The 17,624-nt window shown below is 38.8% G+C and overlaps 1 protein-coding gene across 1 annotated transcript in view; it reads right to left on the bottom strand.

Moving 5' to 3' along the window:
* VWA8 (von Willebrand factor A domain containing 8) overlaps positions 1 to 17,624 on the bottom strand; it is a 751,729-nt gene that overhangs the window by 372,651 nt on the left and 361,454 nt on the right. Inside the window, exon 19 of the mRNA XM_007948177.1 lies at positions 7,685 to 7,791. Within this exon, the coding sequence (XP_007946368.1) occupies positions 7,685 to 7,791 (107 nt within the window). The remainder of the gene's footprint in view (positions 1 to 7,684; positions 7,792 to 17,624) is intronic.

Genomic DNA, 17,624 nt, shown 5'->3' with positions numbered 1-17,624 from the left:
TGCTTTGGAAGCCCAATGGAGGTCGCTATGATTCGGAATCGATTCCATGGCAGTGGGTTTGTTTTGGTTTAGTTAAAAGGGAGTTCTAAGACATTATTTTAGTCTGGTTTCTAGTGGTAAGCTTGGAGACCTCTTCTGTCTAAGATGTAAGTGCTAAAAATTAGTGCCAATTTCCAGTTGTTGCAGTAATAAATGGGTTAATCTGCATGAGAAATAAAAAATGATAGAATGAGCACTAACATACTCACTGCCAATGAGTAGATTCCAAACTCCTAACAACACTATAGGACAGAGTAGAATTGTCCCATAGGGTTTCCAAGGCTATAAATCTTCACAGAAGCAGACTGCCACATCTTTCTCCTATGGAGCAGTAGGTGGGTTTGAACGGCTGACCTTTTGCTTAGCAGGTGGATGCTTTAACCACTGCACCACCAGAGCTCGCTAAGCACTAGTATAGTGATGTAAATGCTACAAAATAATTCAAACAATATTTATATTCTTAGCTTTTTTACTATTCTCATGTCCTCCTACTTCATGCCCTCATTACATCTAATTAGATTATTCAAATCAACTAGTGTTAGTTAAGTCTAAGGTCATGTTCTGTTAAACAGGATATTATGTGATTTGGACATTGTGTGAACACCATATTAAAACCTTATAGCAACCTGCTTCCAGTTGTCCTCATTGCTACTGCTACCACTACTAGAGCTGCTGCTAGAGGAGACTAGAGGAGCAGGCACTTGTAACAGTGATGGATGAGAGGGCGGGGACAAGAGTGGAACAAGAGGAAGTGAGCAGGAAGGGAGCCACACACGCCCAGCCCCACCCACTATTCCAATCACCTGAGCAGCAGGAGCCGCCCAGTTGTGCAGCCCCACTGGCGCCATAGGCACCATCACCTGCCCACCAGACAAAGCCCAAAAGTTGACACTTAGAGCCATGTTCTCTGCCTCACCTGCCTGTATCCTGCCCATGGTCCAGTGCTGCAAGAGTCTGTGCTTGGGATCTTTGAAATCATCTTTGTTGTGATTAGGTGCTGATGAGCCGATTCCAACTCATAGCTACCCTATATACAACAGAACGAAACACTGCCTGGTCCTAAGCCATCCTCACAATCACTGCTATATTTGAGACCATTATTATACACATTGTGTCAAAACCATTAGGGGGAGACAGTAAACAAAAGGAGAACTACTTCTCCCCTTTAAAAAAAAAAAACTCATGGGACCACAGACATATATGTAGTTGGACATTATCCAAACAGACCTTAAGTGACACAAACCCATATTCTGTTGTTTTTGGGTGCCGTTAGCTCAATTTCTGACTCATATAGTAACCCCATGTGACAGAGTAGAACTGCCTCCATAGGGTTTTCTAGGCTATAATCTTTATGTGAGCAGATTGTCAAGTCTTTTCTACCACAAAGAGGCTGCTGACCTTTCAGTTAGCAGCTGAAAGCTTCACCATTGAGCCACCAGAACTGCTTACCAAATCTATACTGATCTTTAACAGAAAGATTTTTCTCCCTACCTTCACCTTGTATTTCTAACAGACTATCAGACCACTTGGTTATTGCCCAACCTCCTCTAACTCAACATATCCAAAATTTGACTCACTGCTTTCTCTTCAATTTCATTTTTTTTTATTCTATACCTTTTATCCCAATGAATGGCATCATTTTTCTACCTCTTGCCCAAACCCCTGTCATCATCATCTTCCTGCCCACATCACTCCTGCCTTGTTGCTGTTAAACTAACTCACTGCCGTCGAGTTGGATCTGACTCATAGCGACCCCTCCTTGGGTTTCAGAGATGGTATCACTATGGAAGTAGATGGCCCAACCTTCCTTCTGAGGAATGGTTGGTGGGTTTGAACCACCAGCCTTCTGGTTAGCAGTCACATGCCTTAGACACTATGCCACCAGGTGCCATCAAGTTGGTTACAACTTATAGGGACCCTGTGTACCAGAACAAAACACTGCCTGGTCATGCATCATCCTCACAATTGTTGCCATGCTTGAGTCCATGTCACAGCCCCTGTAGCAGTTCATCTTGTTGAGGGTCTTTTCCTTTTTCACTGACCCTCTGCTCTACTAAGCATGATATCCTTTCTCCAGGGACTTGTCCCTTCTGATAACCAAAGTATAAGAGACGAAGTTGGCTATTTGCACTTCTAAGGAGCATTCAGCTATTCCTCCCAGACAGATTTGTTCATTCTTCTAGCAATCCATGGTACATTCAATATTCTACTCTAACACCACAACTCAAATGCATCAATTCTGCAGTCTTCTTTATTCATTGTCCAGCTCTCACATGCATATTGTTGTTGTTGTTATGTGCCGTCAAGTCGGACCCGACTCATAGCGACCCCTCCTTGGGTTTCCAAGGCAGTATCACTACGGAAGTAAATTGCCCTTCCTTCCGAAGAGTGGCTGGTGGGTTTGAACCGCCAGCCTTTTGGTTAACAGTCAAGTGCCTTAGGAACTACGCTACCAGAGTTGCTCACATGCATATGAGGCTATTAAAAATATTATGGCTTGGGTAAGGTGTACCTTAGTCTTTAAAGTGACATCTTTGCTCTTTAACACCTTAAAGAGGTCTCTTGCAGCAGATTTGCCCAATGCAATATGCTGTTTCAGTTCTTGACTGCTGCTTTCCATGGGTGTTGATTTGGATCCAAGTAAACTGAAATCCTTGACAACTTTAATCTTTTCTCCTTTATCATAATATTGCTTATTGGTCCAGTTATAAGGATTTTTATTTTCTTTAAAGATGCAATTACACATCAAGTCTTAACAACTAAACCACCAAAAAGTCAACTGCATCTATTCTTTCATTTCTATCCCCACAGCTTTCAGTTTTTTATTATCTCTGGCCTAGATTTTTATCAGCTTATTTGCCTCTGTAACCAGTGTTTTCCTAAGGCAATGTGTTCTCTATAACCCTGATGCAAACTCATGGCACTTATTTTCTCAAAATTCCTCAATGACTCTCTACTACTTTAAGAATAAATAAATACTACTCCTTAGCTTTCTTCATCTATGCTCAGCCTCACTTTCTGCCAATGTTCTTCTCTCACTCTGTGCTCCAGTCATGGGGAATAATATAGTTGCAGTGAATTGCTTGATGTGGCCGTTCTAGCCACCGTCCTCCATTTGGTGATGTGTTGTAAATCTTATTATCCATGTCTGTTTGGGGTGGTGTAGTAGTTAAGGTCGGGTGTCAATTTGGCTGGGCAGCTAGCAGTAGTCATTTCCCTAAAATGACTGGCAATTGGCTCTGTGGTGGGATTTGCCGTGAGCAACTGAGTAGCTGCTGGTTGTTAAAACCATCCACTTGGGTTACTTTTGTTGGAGCAACACAGGTGGAATAGATCTTGAGTGCTGCCTTGCTGGTGGGTATAACTCAAATCAACACCCTTACCTTCCTTGAGGGTATACCTATGAATCTCCTGGGAAGGTTCGCCCTCCTCTTGCTCTGGTTCTGTGTTTTGGCTCATCGTCATTTCATCCCTGGATTTGGGATGGCAGCCATCATCTGATCTGCTGATCGAGGTTCATCAAACCCCGAGAACTGGGAGGATCCTCCAGACCTACTCACAGACCTGCCACTTGCCAGCTTCCCAGCCTCTACCACCACTACGTGAGATGATCCCTTGGGTGTCTGTGAGCTCTGTGAGGCGTTACAGTGAAATACAGAACCCTAAGACAGGGGAGATTACTGAGAGGGGGAGTTAAAATCTGAAATGATGGAGTGGCACAGTAGTTTGGACATTTGGACATCTTTAACCTCCCCCTCATAGGGACCAGGCTTGTGCTAATCTTTCTAAGAGAAATCGTTCAAGCAATAGTATAATCTCCTTTTCCCTCTCTGGTTTTTCCACTATATTATGTGCTCCTTAAGGAGCTCTGGTGGTGTAGTGGATAAGGCATTTGGCTGCTAACTAGAAGGTCAGTGGTTCAAACCCACCAGCCACCCCATGGAAGGAAGATGAGCCAATATACTTCTGTAAAGATTTATAGCCTTGGAAACCCAATGGGGATCGCTGAGTCAGAAGTGACTCGATGGCAGTGAGTTTGGTTTTTGTTTTGAGTATGTGCTCCTTGAAGCAGAATCCATGTCTTCCACCTAACACAAAGTTTCACTGATTCATCCTCATAATTACTTCTGCAACGTGTCCTCTCACTGTCTACTGACACTGCCTTGGTTTAGAGCCTTCATAACTTCACCTGGACTACTACTGTATCTCCTAACTGGCCTCTCTTTTGCCTTCTACCTCATTGATAACATTGAAGAGTCAATACAAAATTAGCAAAGTCAGAAATTTGCTTAACATCTTTGAATGACTCCCTCATAACCTCCAACCTTTCAGTTAGTAGCCAGTGCATTAAACATTTGCACCAAGTTCTGGTGATGTAGTGCCTAAGGCATTTGACTGCTAACCAGAAGGCTGGTGGTTCAAACCCATCAGCCACTCCTCAGAAGGAAGACTGGGCAATCTACTTCCACAGAGATACTGCTTTGGAAATCCAATGACCGCTATGAATCGGATCTGACTTGATGGCAGTCAGTTTGAGTTTTGAGGAACTAATTACCTGCATGTGCTCCCTAAAGGAGCCTTGATGGCACAATGATTAAACGCTTGGCTGCTAACAGAAAGGTTGGAAGTTCAAAGCCACCAGTCACTGTGCAGGATAAAAGACTTGGTGATCTGATCCTGTAAAGACGTATAGTCTAGGAAACCCTATGGGGCACTTCTCCTCTGCCGATAAGGTTGCTATGAGTCAGAATTGAATTGATGGTATACAACAGCAATAACAACAATGTAGCTCCTAATGAAGCCACTGTCTCATGTAGCCAAGTGTCTGTAAATACTAGTGTCTCTGCTTGAGAAACCTTCCCTCCTTTGCCTGGTTATATTCCATGCGCATTCCATCTCATCAGTGCTACCATAGTAACCTGAGCATACTTCCACCACATTGCGTGATAACCAGGTGTACTTACTTATTTGTCTCCCTCATGAGATTAGAAGCAATGTGATCCTTGGAGCTCTTTGTGTGCATGTGTGTGAGAGGGAGAAAGAGATGGGATATATATGTGTGTATTTCTCTCTCTACACACACATACATATACACACATACACATTAATCTCTGTATATCAATACTTTAGCTCAAGGCAAGAAACATTTTTAAAATGTTTTCAGAGCTAAACTCCTTAAGCTTATTAAGAGCCTATTAATCTCTCTCTTCTCCAATCTCTCCTTTCTGCTAAAAGCATAATAGTTCTTAATGAAAGATTTAATGAACTAATAATACTCCTGATTATATATCTTCAAATCTTATTCTATCTTTCATTAATCCACTCACCACACATCCAGTCAATAGTTGTTAAGTGACAGGCACAGTGGTATTTGCTGAGATACAAAATAAAATAAAAATAAAAATAAGAAACAACAAACCACCCAGGGCTTTAACTTTGTTGTTGTTGTTGTTATGTGCCATCGAGTCGGACCCGACTCATAGAGACCCCTCCTTGGGTTTCCAAGGCAGTATCACTAGGGAAGTAGATTGCCCTATTGTCCTTCCGAGGGGCTTTAACTTAGTGATGTGAAAACACATATTTAAAAAGTCAGTTGCAACACAGTGTGCTAAGGGGACCCAAGGGCAAAGAGGAGTAAAGGAGCATCTAAAATTGGCCAGAGGCACTCAGCCTACTGCTGCAAAGATGACACAGTAATGCATACAACAGAACCAAATTTAATCAAGCCACTGCCCCCAGAATGGGGACAGCTCAAATATGGTTTATTAATGATTAAGTCATAAAGCTTTAGGACCAGACAGTACATTTGAAGACAGGCTACAAAACGTCCCCCAGGGCCACTGTGTAAAGTTCACAGGAGCCCTGCAGTCCTCAATGTGTATGTCATAAACACCATGGCAACAGACACTGTGTTCAGAGAACAAAGTTCCTCCTCCCTCCTCAATTTCCCACATTCTTAAATGTTGTGAAGTCTTTTCAACCTTTGTCACCAAGGGTTTTTTCAAATTGTCACTTATAACACAGTTTCCTAAGTCTTTTCTCTTGGTTCCTTTCTACTACATGTGCAGAGTGTGATTCTGTCAATGCCAGAAAAGTGTGTATTCCCTTACAATCACGTTTCTGTTTCTATTTGATGGGAAAGTTTTGTTTCTTTTTTCTCTCTCTCCTTTTGAGCTAAATAAGTTTATTTTCTGTTCATTTGTCCACTGCTCATACAAGAGCAGTAATGCTCTAGGAAGAAAATTAAAATATACAATACTTAATTGGCTATAGAATAAATAAAAACAAGGGTTATCCCTTTTGCTATGCCACAGAAAATTTTAATTTTGACAGACTTAAAAATATTATACAATGCTTTTACTGAGGAAGAAAATTTGCCTAGGTACTTTCTACTTTGTTAATATTATTAAGGGGAAAAATATGGTACTCATTGGACAATAAGGAAGACTGAGAATGACAGTAAAAAAGAAATTTTACTTTAATTTTCCTACCTTCTTCATGTAGTGAAATAGTAAGTAGACATTTGTCAAAGTTATCTATTTCTATTATAGAAATAACAAAAGTGGGTGGCTTTAACAAACAGAGAAAATTTCTTTTCTCATTTAGAAGGCCAGGAGTTCAAATTGAGAGTGCTAGATCTAGGGCAAAGCTTTCTAGCTGTGTAGGCTCTGGAGGAAGGTCATTGTTTTTCACCTTTCTGCTTCCTGGTCCCTTGGACATCTCCATTTGGCTTGGCATCTTAACCCATCTCTCCTCTGCTCCCCTGTTTAATCTCTTTTATATCTCAAATGAAAGTGACTCAAGATATACCCTACACCAATCCTGGCTCATTAATATAACAAAGACAACCCACTCTCAAATAGGGTTATAACCACAGGCATAGAGATTAGGATTTAAAACACTTATTTTTGGCAGACACAGTTCAACTCATAACAAAGTTTTATTAAATTATAACTGTAAGGTTATTATTTGCACACGCATTCATAGCAAAGCATTTCATGAAAAAATTAAGTGCCTCCCCCACACAATATAAGAACTATATAACTGCTTGATAGAAAATCAAGAAAAAAAAGCCTTTTATATTATGATTATTATAGGTAATTTTACCTGGAATAATTCTTATGAAAGCAAACACCTATAAAGTGAACTTCTGAGTACAAAAACCTATTTCTATGTATTAATGGATGGTCCATAAGGCTTGGTTAGTTTAGAAATCAGAAATTCTCAACTATCCCCTCAAAAATAAAATAGTAGGAATGTGTAGAAAAATGGTGCATCAAACACATACTGATTTACCTAATAAGCACGCAAAAGAGAGGATGACTATTAGTTCTATTTTGTTTTTAATTAATTTAATAATGTATTCAATTCATTTACCTTAAGTGCAGTCATATAACATGTGTACACATATGTGTAAAATTTATTACCCTAGTCGTAGCAGAAAGTCCTCTTTCAGGTATATTTGGAAAGAATGTTATGTTTTGCAATGCCTTAATAGAACTAAGTTTCATTCTCTTCAGTTTGAATCATTTAATTTGAATTTAGGAAATTATAAAAATGATTAAACATCACTTTCACTTGAATCTTTGATAGCTGCCACAATATAAATGGTGATTTGTCTATGAATACAAAACAATGATCTTACCTGAATGTTGTCATAGAATAGAACATCAGGCACTTTCATTTTCTCATGGGCATTATGTATCGGTGCAGTGACAGTTCCAATCCTCAGAGAGCCCGATGCTACCTCACCTAAACATTTCACACAAGACAGAGAATTACTCCTAGCACTGTCCACAGAGAATCCACTCCACCAAACACAGAATGCAATGCAGCATCCATAATACTTAATGAGCTCTTCAAGGATTTTTAATTTAATTTCTGACAGAAGTTTGAAGGTGGTCATAAAAACACTGTAGCTCTACGTACAGCCTAAAACCTCCAAAATGCAGAAAATTTATTTACATATAAATAGCAAACAGCATAGAGATAAAAATTGAGAGGAAAAAAAAAACAAGAACTTAGTTAAACCACCTTCATGATTGTGTTTGGTCAATTTGTAATACATAATAAAGCAAATATGCATCCACAATCTCTGAAGTACCTTGATTATAATGTGTTAGGGCCTACACATTGAAAACCTTCACATGAGAATCCCCTAAAGCTCTGTCAGAAATAGAGATGAACCAACTCACCCCAACCTCTCAAAGTACTATCTTCAGTGACAGTCTAGGAAACTTATATTTTCAAGTAAGCACCTAAGATGATTTTGGCATCCAGTTAGATTGTGGACCTCAGTCCCACATAATTTGTAATCATCCTTATTGTACTGTTCTCTATCTGCTTTAAATGGGTTGGTCTAGAGGAGATTAATGGTTCCTTAAAGTGAGGAAACTAAAAAACAAATTCATTAAATTCAAGGAACATATACCAAAAACTTAAAAATACAAAATGTCCCATGTATTTCCAATAGTAACCAGGCACTTATGTTCACTGTCTGATATGTTCCAAGGTCATAATAACAGTTGTGTTGTTGTTGTTGTTGTTGTTGTTGTTATGTGCCGTCGAGTCAGCCCCGACTCATAGCGACCCCTCCTTGGGTTTCTGAGGCGAAATAGTAGTAGTAATTATAAAATTGATGATCACAATAATAAAAGCTATCATGCACTGAAGACCTTCCATAGCCAAGTCCCAAACTAGGTACTTCATCTCATTTTTCTCTCATATAGTTTCATGTAATTTTCTTAACAATGCAATAAGAATTACTAGGAAACCAGAAGAATATAAATTCAGTAGTTCAGTTAAAATCACCTAGTCAGTATGAGTGAAGCTCAAAACAGAACTGAATAAAGTCTGACATTTTCTACCATGTGAGGTGTGTTCAATCCTTTGACTCCAAATAATATTCCATCCTGTGCACATATGCTAAGAAGCAGATCACTAATCACAATATCTTAAATTATTTACCACCTCTTTTTTCCTACTTCAAATATGGAAATTGCAGTTTGTTTCTCTTCTGGAATTTGTGCATGTGTATGTGTGCTAGAGTATTGTGAAAGACAAAGGGGAAAAACAACATTTGCCTCTTTGGAGTAGCATGAACACTTTTGAGCTAAAAATAATTTAACTGTCACCCTGTTTAATCACTGCTGAGTGCTGAACACTTTGTCAAAGCGCAGTAGATCTTAACAGTAAACTCTCCCTCCAACAGATCCCTGCCATTTTCCTTTTTATTCACAAGTTCCATAGGGGAGAAAAACCATGAGCTGTCATGCTGAGATTTCACTATGTATTTACTACCATCAGAACTCTGAAGCGATCCCAATACAAACCTGTGAAGGAGAAGAGCAAGCGTGTGGAGAATGTGACAGTGAGATGACTATACACTTGCATGCTGAGAAGACATGGAATTTCAGGTTCAAAACAGCATCTGATATAATCGATATAATCTACAGCTTATTTTATAGAATATATCCATTAGATTTAGGGTAGTACCCAAAAAAACCAAATTCACTGCCGTCAAGTCGGATCTGACTCATACCAACCCCTCCTTGGGTTTTCGAGGCGGTATTTCTATGGAAGTAGATTGTCCAGTCTTCCTTCTGAGGAGTGATTGATGGGTTTGAACTGCCAGCCTTCCAGTTAGCAGTCAAATGCCTTAAGAAAATTTAATTCAATAAATCAATATTTATTGTCAAAAATCTCAACTAGAAAAGAGAAAATCAGTCAGAGAATGATGATGCTAGTACAGTATATCCCTGGGAGAAAACTGATAAACTATTTCTCAAGAAATCTCACAGGATGGCATCAATTTGATAAACATGTCAAGGTTCTTAGCCTGACAAGTTCAAAACTTGATTTTCTCCTCAGAAGTGAGTGCTAATCTAACTTCTAACTTGAAGGAGGATATTATAGACAGGTATATAAACCAGAATTGGAAAATATTAATTTGCAATGAACACTGCAACTTTCATATGGACATTATTTGTCATAATCAGCATATCTGTGTTTGAAGGAACTTGCATAGAGAGCAAAATCTTCATCAGAAGGTTGCTTGGTGAGCATGGACTTTAAACAAGGAGAGTGATTAAATGCATTAAATACTTAAGCCATCAGACTAACAATTGTCCACAAGATGACTGACATATAAGACAAGTGGAACCTGTGGTGTAGTAAATTACTTAGTGTGGCTTTTCTACCCATAAGTCTTTGTAAACTCCAAGGTGAGATTTTCTATGAGCAACTGAGGAGCTCCTGATTGCTGAAGTTGTCCACCTGGAGTATTTCTGTTGGGAGTGCCACAAAACAATGTTCTGGGAGGTGCCCACTCTCTCTCAGGTGCTTAGAGTTCTGATACTATGATTGGCTAGTTTGACCACCCTGCCGGGCTCAAAAGGAGACCTCCTAGAGGCAGAACTCTCTCAGACTGCTGGTTGAGGAAGACGTGCTGCTGAAAGACACATGGGCTCCTGACACACATGTTGCTGGGAAAAAGACACAAGAGACACACATCGCTGAGTGAGACACCAAGGGAACAGTGCTGCTGGGAAAGAGACTGTGAGAGACTGTTGGCTGAGGGATGTTGGGCTGAGAGAGAGACTGAGCATTTTTTTCCAGAACTTGAATTGTAGCCTGTGATGCTTCCCTAACAAACCCCATAATCTGTGAGCTCTGTGTGGCCACTGCAGCGAATTATCAAACCCAAGAGAGAGGTGGTGGGTGCTTTGGGAGGAACGGTTGGTGAAAGAGCTGGAGGGAGGCAGCATGTCTGGTCTTGCAGTAATAGGCCTTGGGTTACTGCTGGTAATCCTGCCTTCCTCTTGTGGGATTAGAGGAGGTCAGAACATGTGGCCTTCGTGCCGTTTTTGCAGAACGAGATGAGTAAAAAGTCTCTTAACTTACATTCCTTATACCCTACACAAGGCTTAGATGTTTAGCCAGCTTCCAAGACGGTTTCCAAAACTGATCTACAGTTTGAATGACACAGTCTTTCTCTGGATATTCTAAGAGGTTTATTTCAGTAACATAACAGTGCACAAACCTTTTGAGTTTCCTCTACATAAATGTACTCAGATTCATCAATATGTTGAGTCATAATTTTACTCTAAAAAAGACATCTTATTTCCTTAATACCAAATTCTTAAGTCAGTGTAGCCACTACTCCTACCAAAATCTACTACAAAACAGAATCACAATGATCCTCTTCAGAAAACTGTCATAGATTGGATATTTTTATTTTTTAAAAAAGGCAAATACCTAACAAAATAAAGAACACATTCATTGTGCTCTAATTGAAGAATCAAAAACTTCTGTAGAAAGAAAGAAAGCTATCTTTCCACGACTCAAAATTAGGCTTCTCCATCAAGAAGAAAGGTACTGGTTCTGGTAAGATGGCAGAATAGCCAGACAAACTACACAGACTGTCTTCAACAAAGAACAGAGAAACCAACTGACACAGATACAGAAGGTAATCCTGGAGCCCTGAGCTTTGAAAGGAAGGATACAGAAGTGGACTAAACTCCAACTAGTAGAAGAACCTGCATGAAAATACTGAATAAGGAGACAAATGGAGCTATGGACTGTCAGCAATCCTGACAGCACAGACAGTTTGGATATTTCCAAGTGGTGTTAGGACCTAAGAATTAACATAAAAATCAGTCCTGCTCACCAAGGACTGAAAGGAGGACTACACTGGTGGCTGATGAATGAAAAGGTAAACAGCAAAGAAGGCAACAAACTGAGTTGTGGACTTGTGGCTGTCCAGAGGGTGCACCATTTTGAATGTTTACAAGCGGTTCAACCATTTTAGATAAAAGCCACAACGTTCTCTCAGATTCCAGGGATCTAAGAATAGGCTCCACTTACTGAGCACATACCAGAGGCTGAGGACTGGAGAGATGCAGTATTACCCTTGTTACTTATATACCCACACCTTCTTAGTGAACGGAGGTGCGGCCATCCCTTACTCCCACCAACAGGAAATTCCATCCCAGTCTGTGTACTCTCATGGAGCATGGGTGACTCATATTTCTTTTGTCTTTTAAAAGTATTTCTTTAAATATTTCGTCTCATTTATTGCCTTTCCTCTCTCTTTTTTTTTCCCTTTATCTTTTTGGTGATTATTCCTGTGTGTTTATGTAGTGTTTGTTTATTTGTCCTTTTGGTCTTACTTTTTTGTGGTTTTTCAATTCTTGTTTTTGACTAACTGAGCGGGAGAGAGTAATTGTGACCATGCAACCCAATCATACCCCCCACGTCTTCTGCAGGCCCACCAATTGAGTAACAGCCACCACTTGCTTCTGCACCAACTGGCCAACAATACATGACAGCCAATACAAACCTTTAACTGCTCTTCACAAATAGTTAACAGAGATCTGTGCAGCCACTCTCATACTCTATTACACCCACCAGGAGACAAGTGTTGAGTGCATAAGTACTGCCAATTAGTGAATAAAGGAGCATAGTACACTGTTTACATAGATACATCCAAACAAAACAAAGAAAATGAAAATCTTGGGTGAATCACTCCAACGTACAATCACCAATTAAATATAAATACAACAATGTCACAATGTCTCAGAGACGACTGAGCATCACAATCCACACAAAGAAGCAAGACAAAGCAGTACAAACAAGGGACCAGGATATGGACCCAGAACACATCTTGGAGGAAACAGCAGAACTGGAACTCCCTGATAAGGAATTCAAAAGAACTATATTTAGGTACCTTCAATGGATTGAGACACAGATCAAGGAAAACAATGACAAAATTAAAGAAAACACAGACAAAACCCCAGAACAATTTCAGAAGAAAATACAAGAACAAAATGACAAAATAAATGAAAAATTAGAAATGATACAAAATCTACAGATAGAAATCCAGAAGATTAATACTAAATTTTCAGAAATAGATAACATATTGAAAGGGCAAAGGAGTAGAATTGAATCAATGGAAGACAAAATTAGCAGCATTGAAGACAAATACCTCAATACTTCTTTGGAAAGGGATCAGTCAGAAAAAAAGATCAAAACAAAATGAAGAAATCCTAATGTTCATGTGGGATACCATCAAAAGGAATAACCCATGTGTCATTGGAATTCCAGAATAGGAAGAAAAAAACAAAACCACAGAGAAAATAGTGGAAGATTTGTTGGAAGAGAATTTCCCTGATATGATGAAAGACAAGAATATATCCATTCAAGAAGTACAACAAACCCCAAACAGGATACCCCAAAAGAAAATTACCTAGACACACCATCATCAAACTCACCAAAACCAAAGACCAAAAGAATCCTGAAAGCAGGATGGGAAAAATGAAAAGTTATCTACAAAGGGCAACCAATAAGATTAAGCTCTCATTTCTCAGCAGAAACCATGCAGGCAAGATGGCAATGTTGTTATTTGCTGTCGAGTTGGACCTGCCTCATAGCGACCCCTCCTTGGATTTCCACAGTGGTATCACTGCATAGGCTTGGTATAAGTCAGAGACAACTTGATGGCACCTAACAACAACAACAACAACAACAATACAATAGCAATGAAGGAAGTGAGATCAGCAAGGAAAATTGTATGGAACAAGGAATCAGCAACACCACAAAAAAGCACATAATAAAATGATAGTGACAAATTCATACTTGTCAATCATTATTCTGAATAAAAATGGATTAAATGTACTACTCAAGAAATGGAGAGTTGCAGACTGGATAAGAAAACATAACCCATCAATATGCTGTTTACAAGAGACATACATTAGAGATAAAGACAAAAATACACTAAAAATTAAAGATTGGAAAAAGATATATCAAGCAAATGGCAAGCAAAAAATAGCAGAAGGGGCAATATTAATTTCTGATAAAATTGAGTTTAAGACAAAAACCACCATAACAGACAAAGAAGAACATTATATAATGATTAAAGGATCAATTAAACAAGAGGATATAACCATAATAAATATCTATGGACCCAGTGAAAGAGCCCCAAAATACGTAAATCAGACTTGAACAGAATTGAAAAGAGAAATAGATGACTCCAAAGTCACAGTAGAAGACTGTAACACAAAACTTCCAATGAAAGACAGAACAACGGGAAAGAAACTCAACAAAGATGCAGAAGAACTAAACAACACAATCCACCAACTTGACCTTGAAGACATTGCAGTGTAGTAAATTATATGGTGTGGCTTTTCTAAGCCATAGTCTTTGTAAACTCTGTGGTGGAATTTGCTGTGAGCAACTGAGTAGCTCCTGATTTTTTAAGGTTATCCACCTGGGGGTATTTCTGTTGGGAGCAGCATGAAGGAATTTTCTAGGAAGTTTTCTCCCCCCCCTGGTGTGTAGAACTCTGATGTTGGGATTGGTTGTTTTTGGCCACTCTGCCATGCTCAAAAGGAGCCCTTGAAGAGGCAGAAGGAGTCTCTCTCACTGCTGGCTGAGATAGATGTGCTGCTGAAAGAGATGTGCTGCTGAGAGAGACGGCTGGCTGCTGAGAGAGATGGCCGGCTGCTGAGAGAGATGGCCAGCTGCTGAGAGAGATGGCCGGCTACTGAGAGAAATGGATGGCTGAGAGAAACTAAGTGTGTTCCTGAACTTGTATTGTAGCCTGTTGCTTCTCTAATAAACCCCATAATCTGTGAGTTTTATGTGGCCACTACAGTGAATTATTTAACCCAGCAGAGAGGTGGTGGGTGCCACAGGAGGAACAGTTGGTATCAAAGTTAGTAATAGGGCTGGAGGGTGGTGGCTTGTCTGGCCTCTTAAGAACAGGCCTTGGGCTGCTGCTGGTGATTCTGTCTTTCTATTGTATAGTTAGAGGAGGTCAGAAGATGTCTCTTGCGTGCCCCTTTTGCAGACATCTACAGAGTACTTCACCCAATAACTGCACAATATTCATTCTTTTCCAGTGTACATGGAACATTCTCCAGGATAGACTATATGTTAGGCCATAAAGCAAGGTGCAATAAATTTAAAAATACTGAAACTGGGAAAGCATCTTCTCAGACCACAATGCTATAAAAAAGAAGATCAATGGAAAAACAGCAAACTCATGGAAACTGAATAACACACTCCTTAAAAACAATTAGGTAATAGAATAAATAAAAAATGCAATTAAAAAATTTCTTGAATCAAAAGAGAATGAAAACACAACATACCAAAATCTTTGGGACACAGCAAAAGCAGTGATCAGAGGTCAACTTATATCAATAAATGCACACATCAAAAAATAAGAGCAAAAATCAACACCTTAACCCAACATCTTCAACAATTAGAAAAAGAGCAGCAAGAAAAGCCTATAGTCACCAGAAGAAAAGAAATAATAAAGATTCAAGCAGAAATAAATGAAACAGAAAACAGAAAGACAATAGAAAAAATCAGCAAGACCAGAAATTGCTGTTTTGTAAAGATTAATAAAATTGAGAGACCACTGGCAAATTTAACAAAGGAAAAGAGGGAGAGAATACAAATAACTCAAATAGGAAACAAATTGGGCAACATCACAACAGAACTAACTGAAATAAAAAGAATAATATCAGGATACTATGAACAACTGTACTCCAACAAATTTGAAAATCTAGAAGAAATGGACACATTTCTAGAAACATACTACTTACCTAAACTAACATAGCCTGAGATAGAAAAGTTGAACAGAATAATAACAAAAGAAGAAATTGAATAGGACATAAAAAATTACCAACTAAAATAAGTCCTGGCCCAGACACTTTCACTAGAGAATTCTACCAAATGTTTAGAGAAAAAATGATACCAATCCTACTAAAACCATTCCAGAACACAGAAAAGAATGGAATCCTCCCAAATTCACTTTAAGAAGCAAGCATAACCTTGATACTAAAACCAGGCAAGGATGTCACTAAAAAGGAAAATTACAAACCAATATCTTTCATGAATATAGATGCAAAAATCTTCAAAAAAAAAAAAAAAAAAATCCTAGCCAATAGACTCCAACAATATATATAAAAAAAATTATAAATTATGACCATCAGGTTCATACCAGGTATGCAAAGATGGTTCAACATTAGAAAAACAATCAGTGTCACCCATCACATAAACAAAACAAAAGAACCACATGATCCTATCAATTGATGCAGAAAAGGCATTTGATAAAATCCAACACCCATTCCTGATCAAAACTCTCAGCAAAATAAGAATAGAAAGGACATTCCTCAATATAATGAAGGGTATATATGCAAAATCAACAGCCAACATTATTCTCAATGGAGAGCTACTGAAACCATTCCCCTTGTGAATGGGAATGAGACAAGGATGCCCTCTATCACCACTGCTATTCAACACTGTATTGGAAGTCCTCCTCAAAACCTCACTGCCATTGAGTAGGATCTGACTCATAGCCACCCCTCTTTGGGTTTCCAAGGTGGTATCTCTATGGAATAACTCCTAGCTAGGGCAATAAGGCAAAAAGGGAAATCAAAAGCATCCAGATTGGTAAGGAAGAAGTAAAACTATCCCTATTTGCTGATGACATGATTCTATACTTAGAAAACCCAAGAGATTTTAGCAAGAAAACTACTGGAACTAATTGAGAGATTTAGCATAGTAGCAAGATATGAGATCAACATACAAAAATCAGTGGGAATCCTCTACACCAGCAAAGAGACAACTGAAAAAGAAATAAGGAAATCAATACCATTTAAAATAAAACAAAATGCAAAGCACTGCCGTTGAGTTGGATCCAACTCATAGCGACCCCTTTCTGGGTTTCCAAGGTGGTATTACTACGGAAGTAGATTGTCCAAATTCAAGCTACCCCCAAAAATAAAACGCTTGGGAATAAATCTTAAAGGGACACAAAAGACCTGTAAAAAGAAAACAACAAAACACTATCTCAAGAAACCATAAGAGATCTACATAAATGGAAGAACATACCATGCTTGTGGATAGGAAGATTAAACATTGTGAAAATGTCAGTATTACCCAAAGGAATCTATACATTCAATGCAATCCCAATCCAGATCCCATCAACATTCTTTAAGGATATGGAAAAACCAATCACTAATTTTATATGGAAACGAAAAAAAATCTCAGATAAGCAAAGCCCTACTGAAGAAGAACAAAAAAGTAGGTCACACACTCCCAGATCTCAAAACCTACTATACAGCCACAGTAGTCAAAACAGCCTGGTATTGGTACAATGACAGAAACATAGACCAGTGGCATAGAATTGAGAACCCAAAAATAGATCCATTGAGCTATGGTGAGTGATCTTTGACAAAGGGCTGAAATCCATTAAATGGGGAAGAGACTATCTAACAAACGGTGTTGGTAAAACTGGATATTCATTTGCAGAAAAATGAAACAAGATCTGTACCGCATACCATACACAAAAAGTAACTCCAAGTGGATCAAAGATTTAAATGGGAAACCTAAAACTATAAAGTTCCTCAAGGAAAAACTAGGGGCGAATTTAGGGGCCCTTATATATGGCATAAATAGACTCTCAAGCATAACCCAAAATGTACAAATAACAGAAGATAAAACAGATTGATGGGACTGTGTTGGATTGGGTTCTCTAGAGAAACACAAAAACCAGCAAAGTATATATATATATATAT

Source organism: Orycteropus afer, unplaced genomic scaffold, assembly GCF_000298275.1.
Source record: "Orycteropus afer afer isolate SDZICR_OR568_19922 unplaced genomic scaffold, OryAfe1.0 scaffold00207, whole genome shotgun sequence".
Lineage (NCBI taxonomy): Eukaryota > Metazoa > Chordata > Mammalia > Tubulidentata > Orycteropodidae > Orycteropus > Orycteropus afer.
This window is presented reverse-complemented; position numbering and strand designations above follow the sequence as displayed.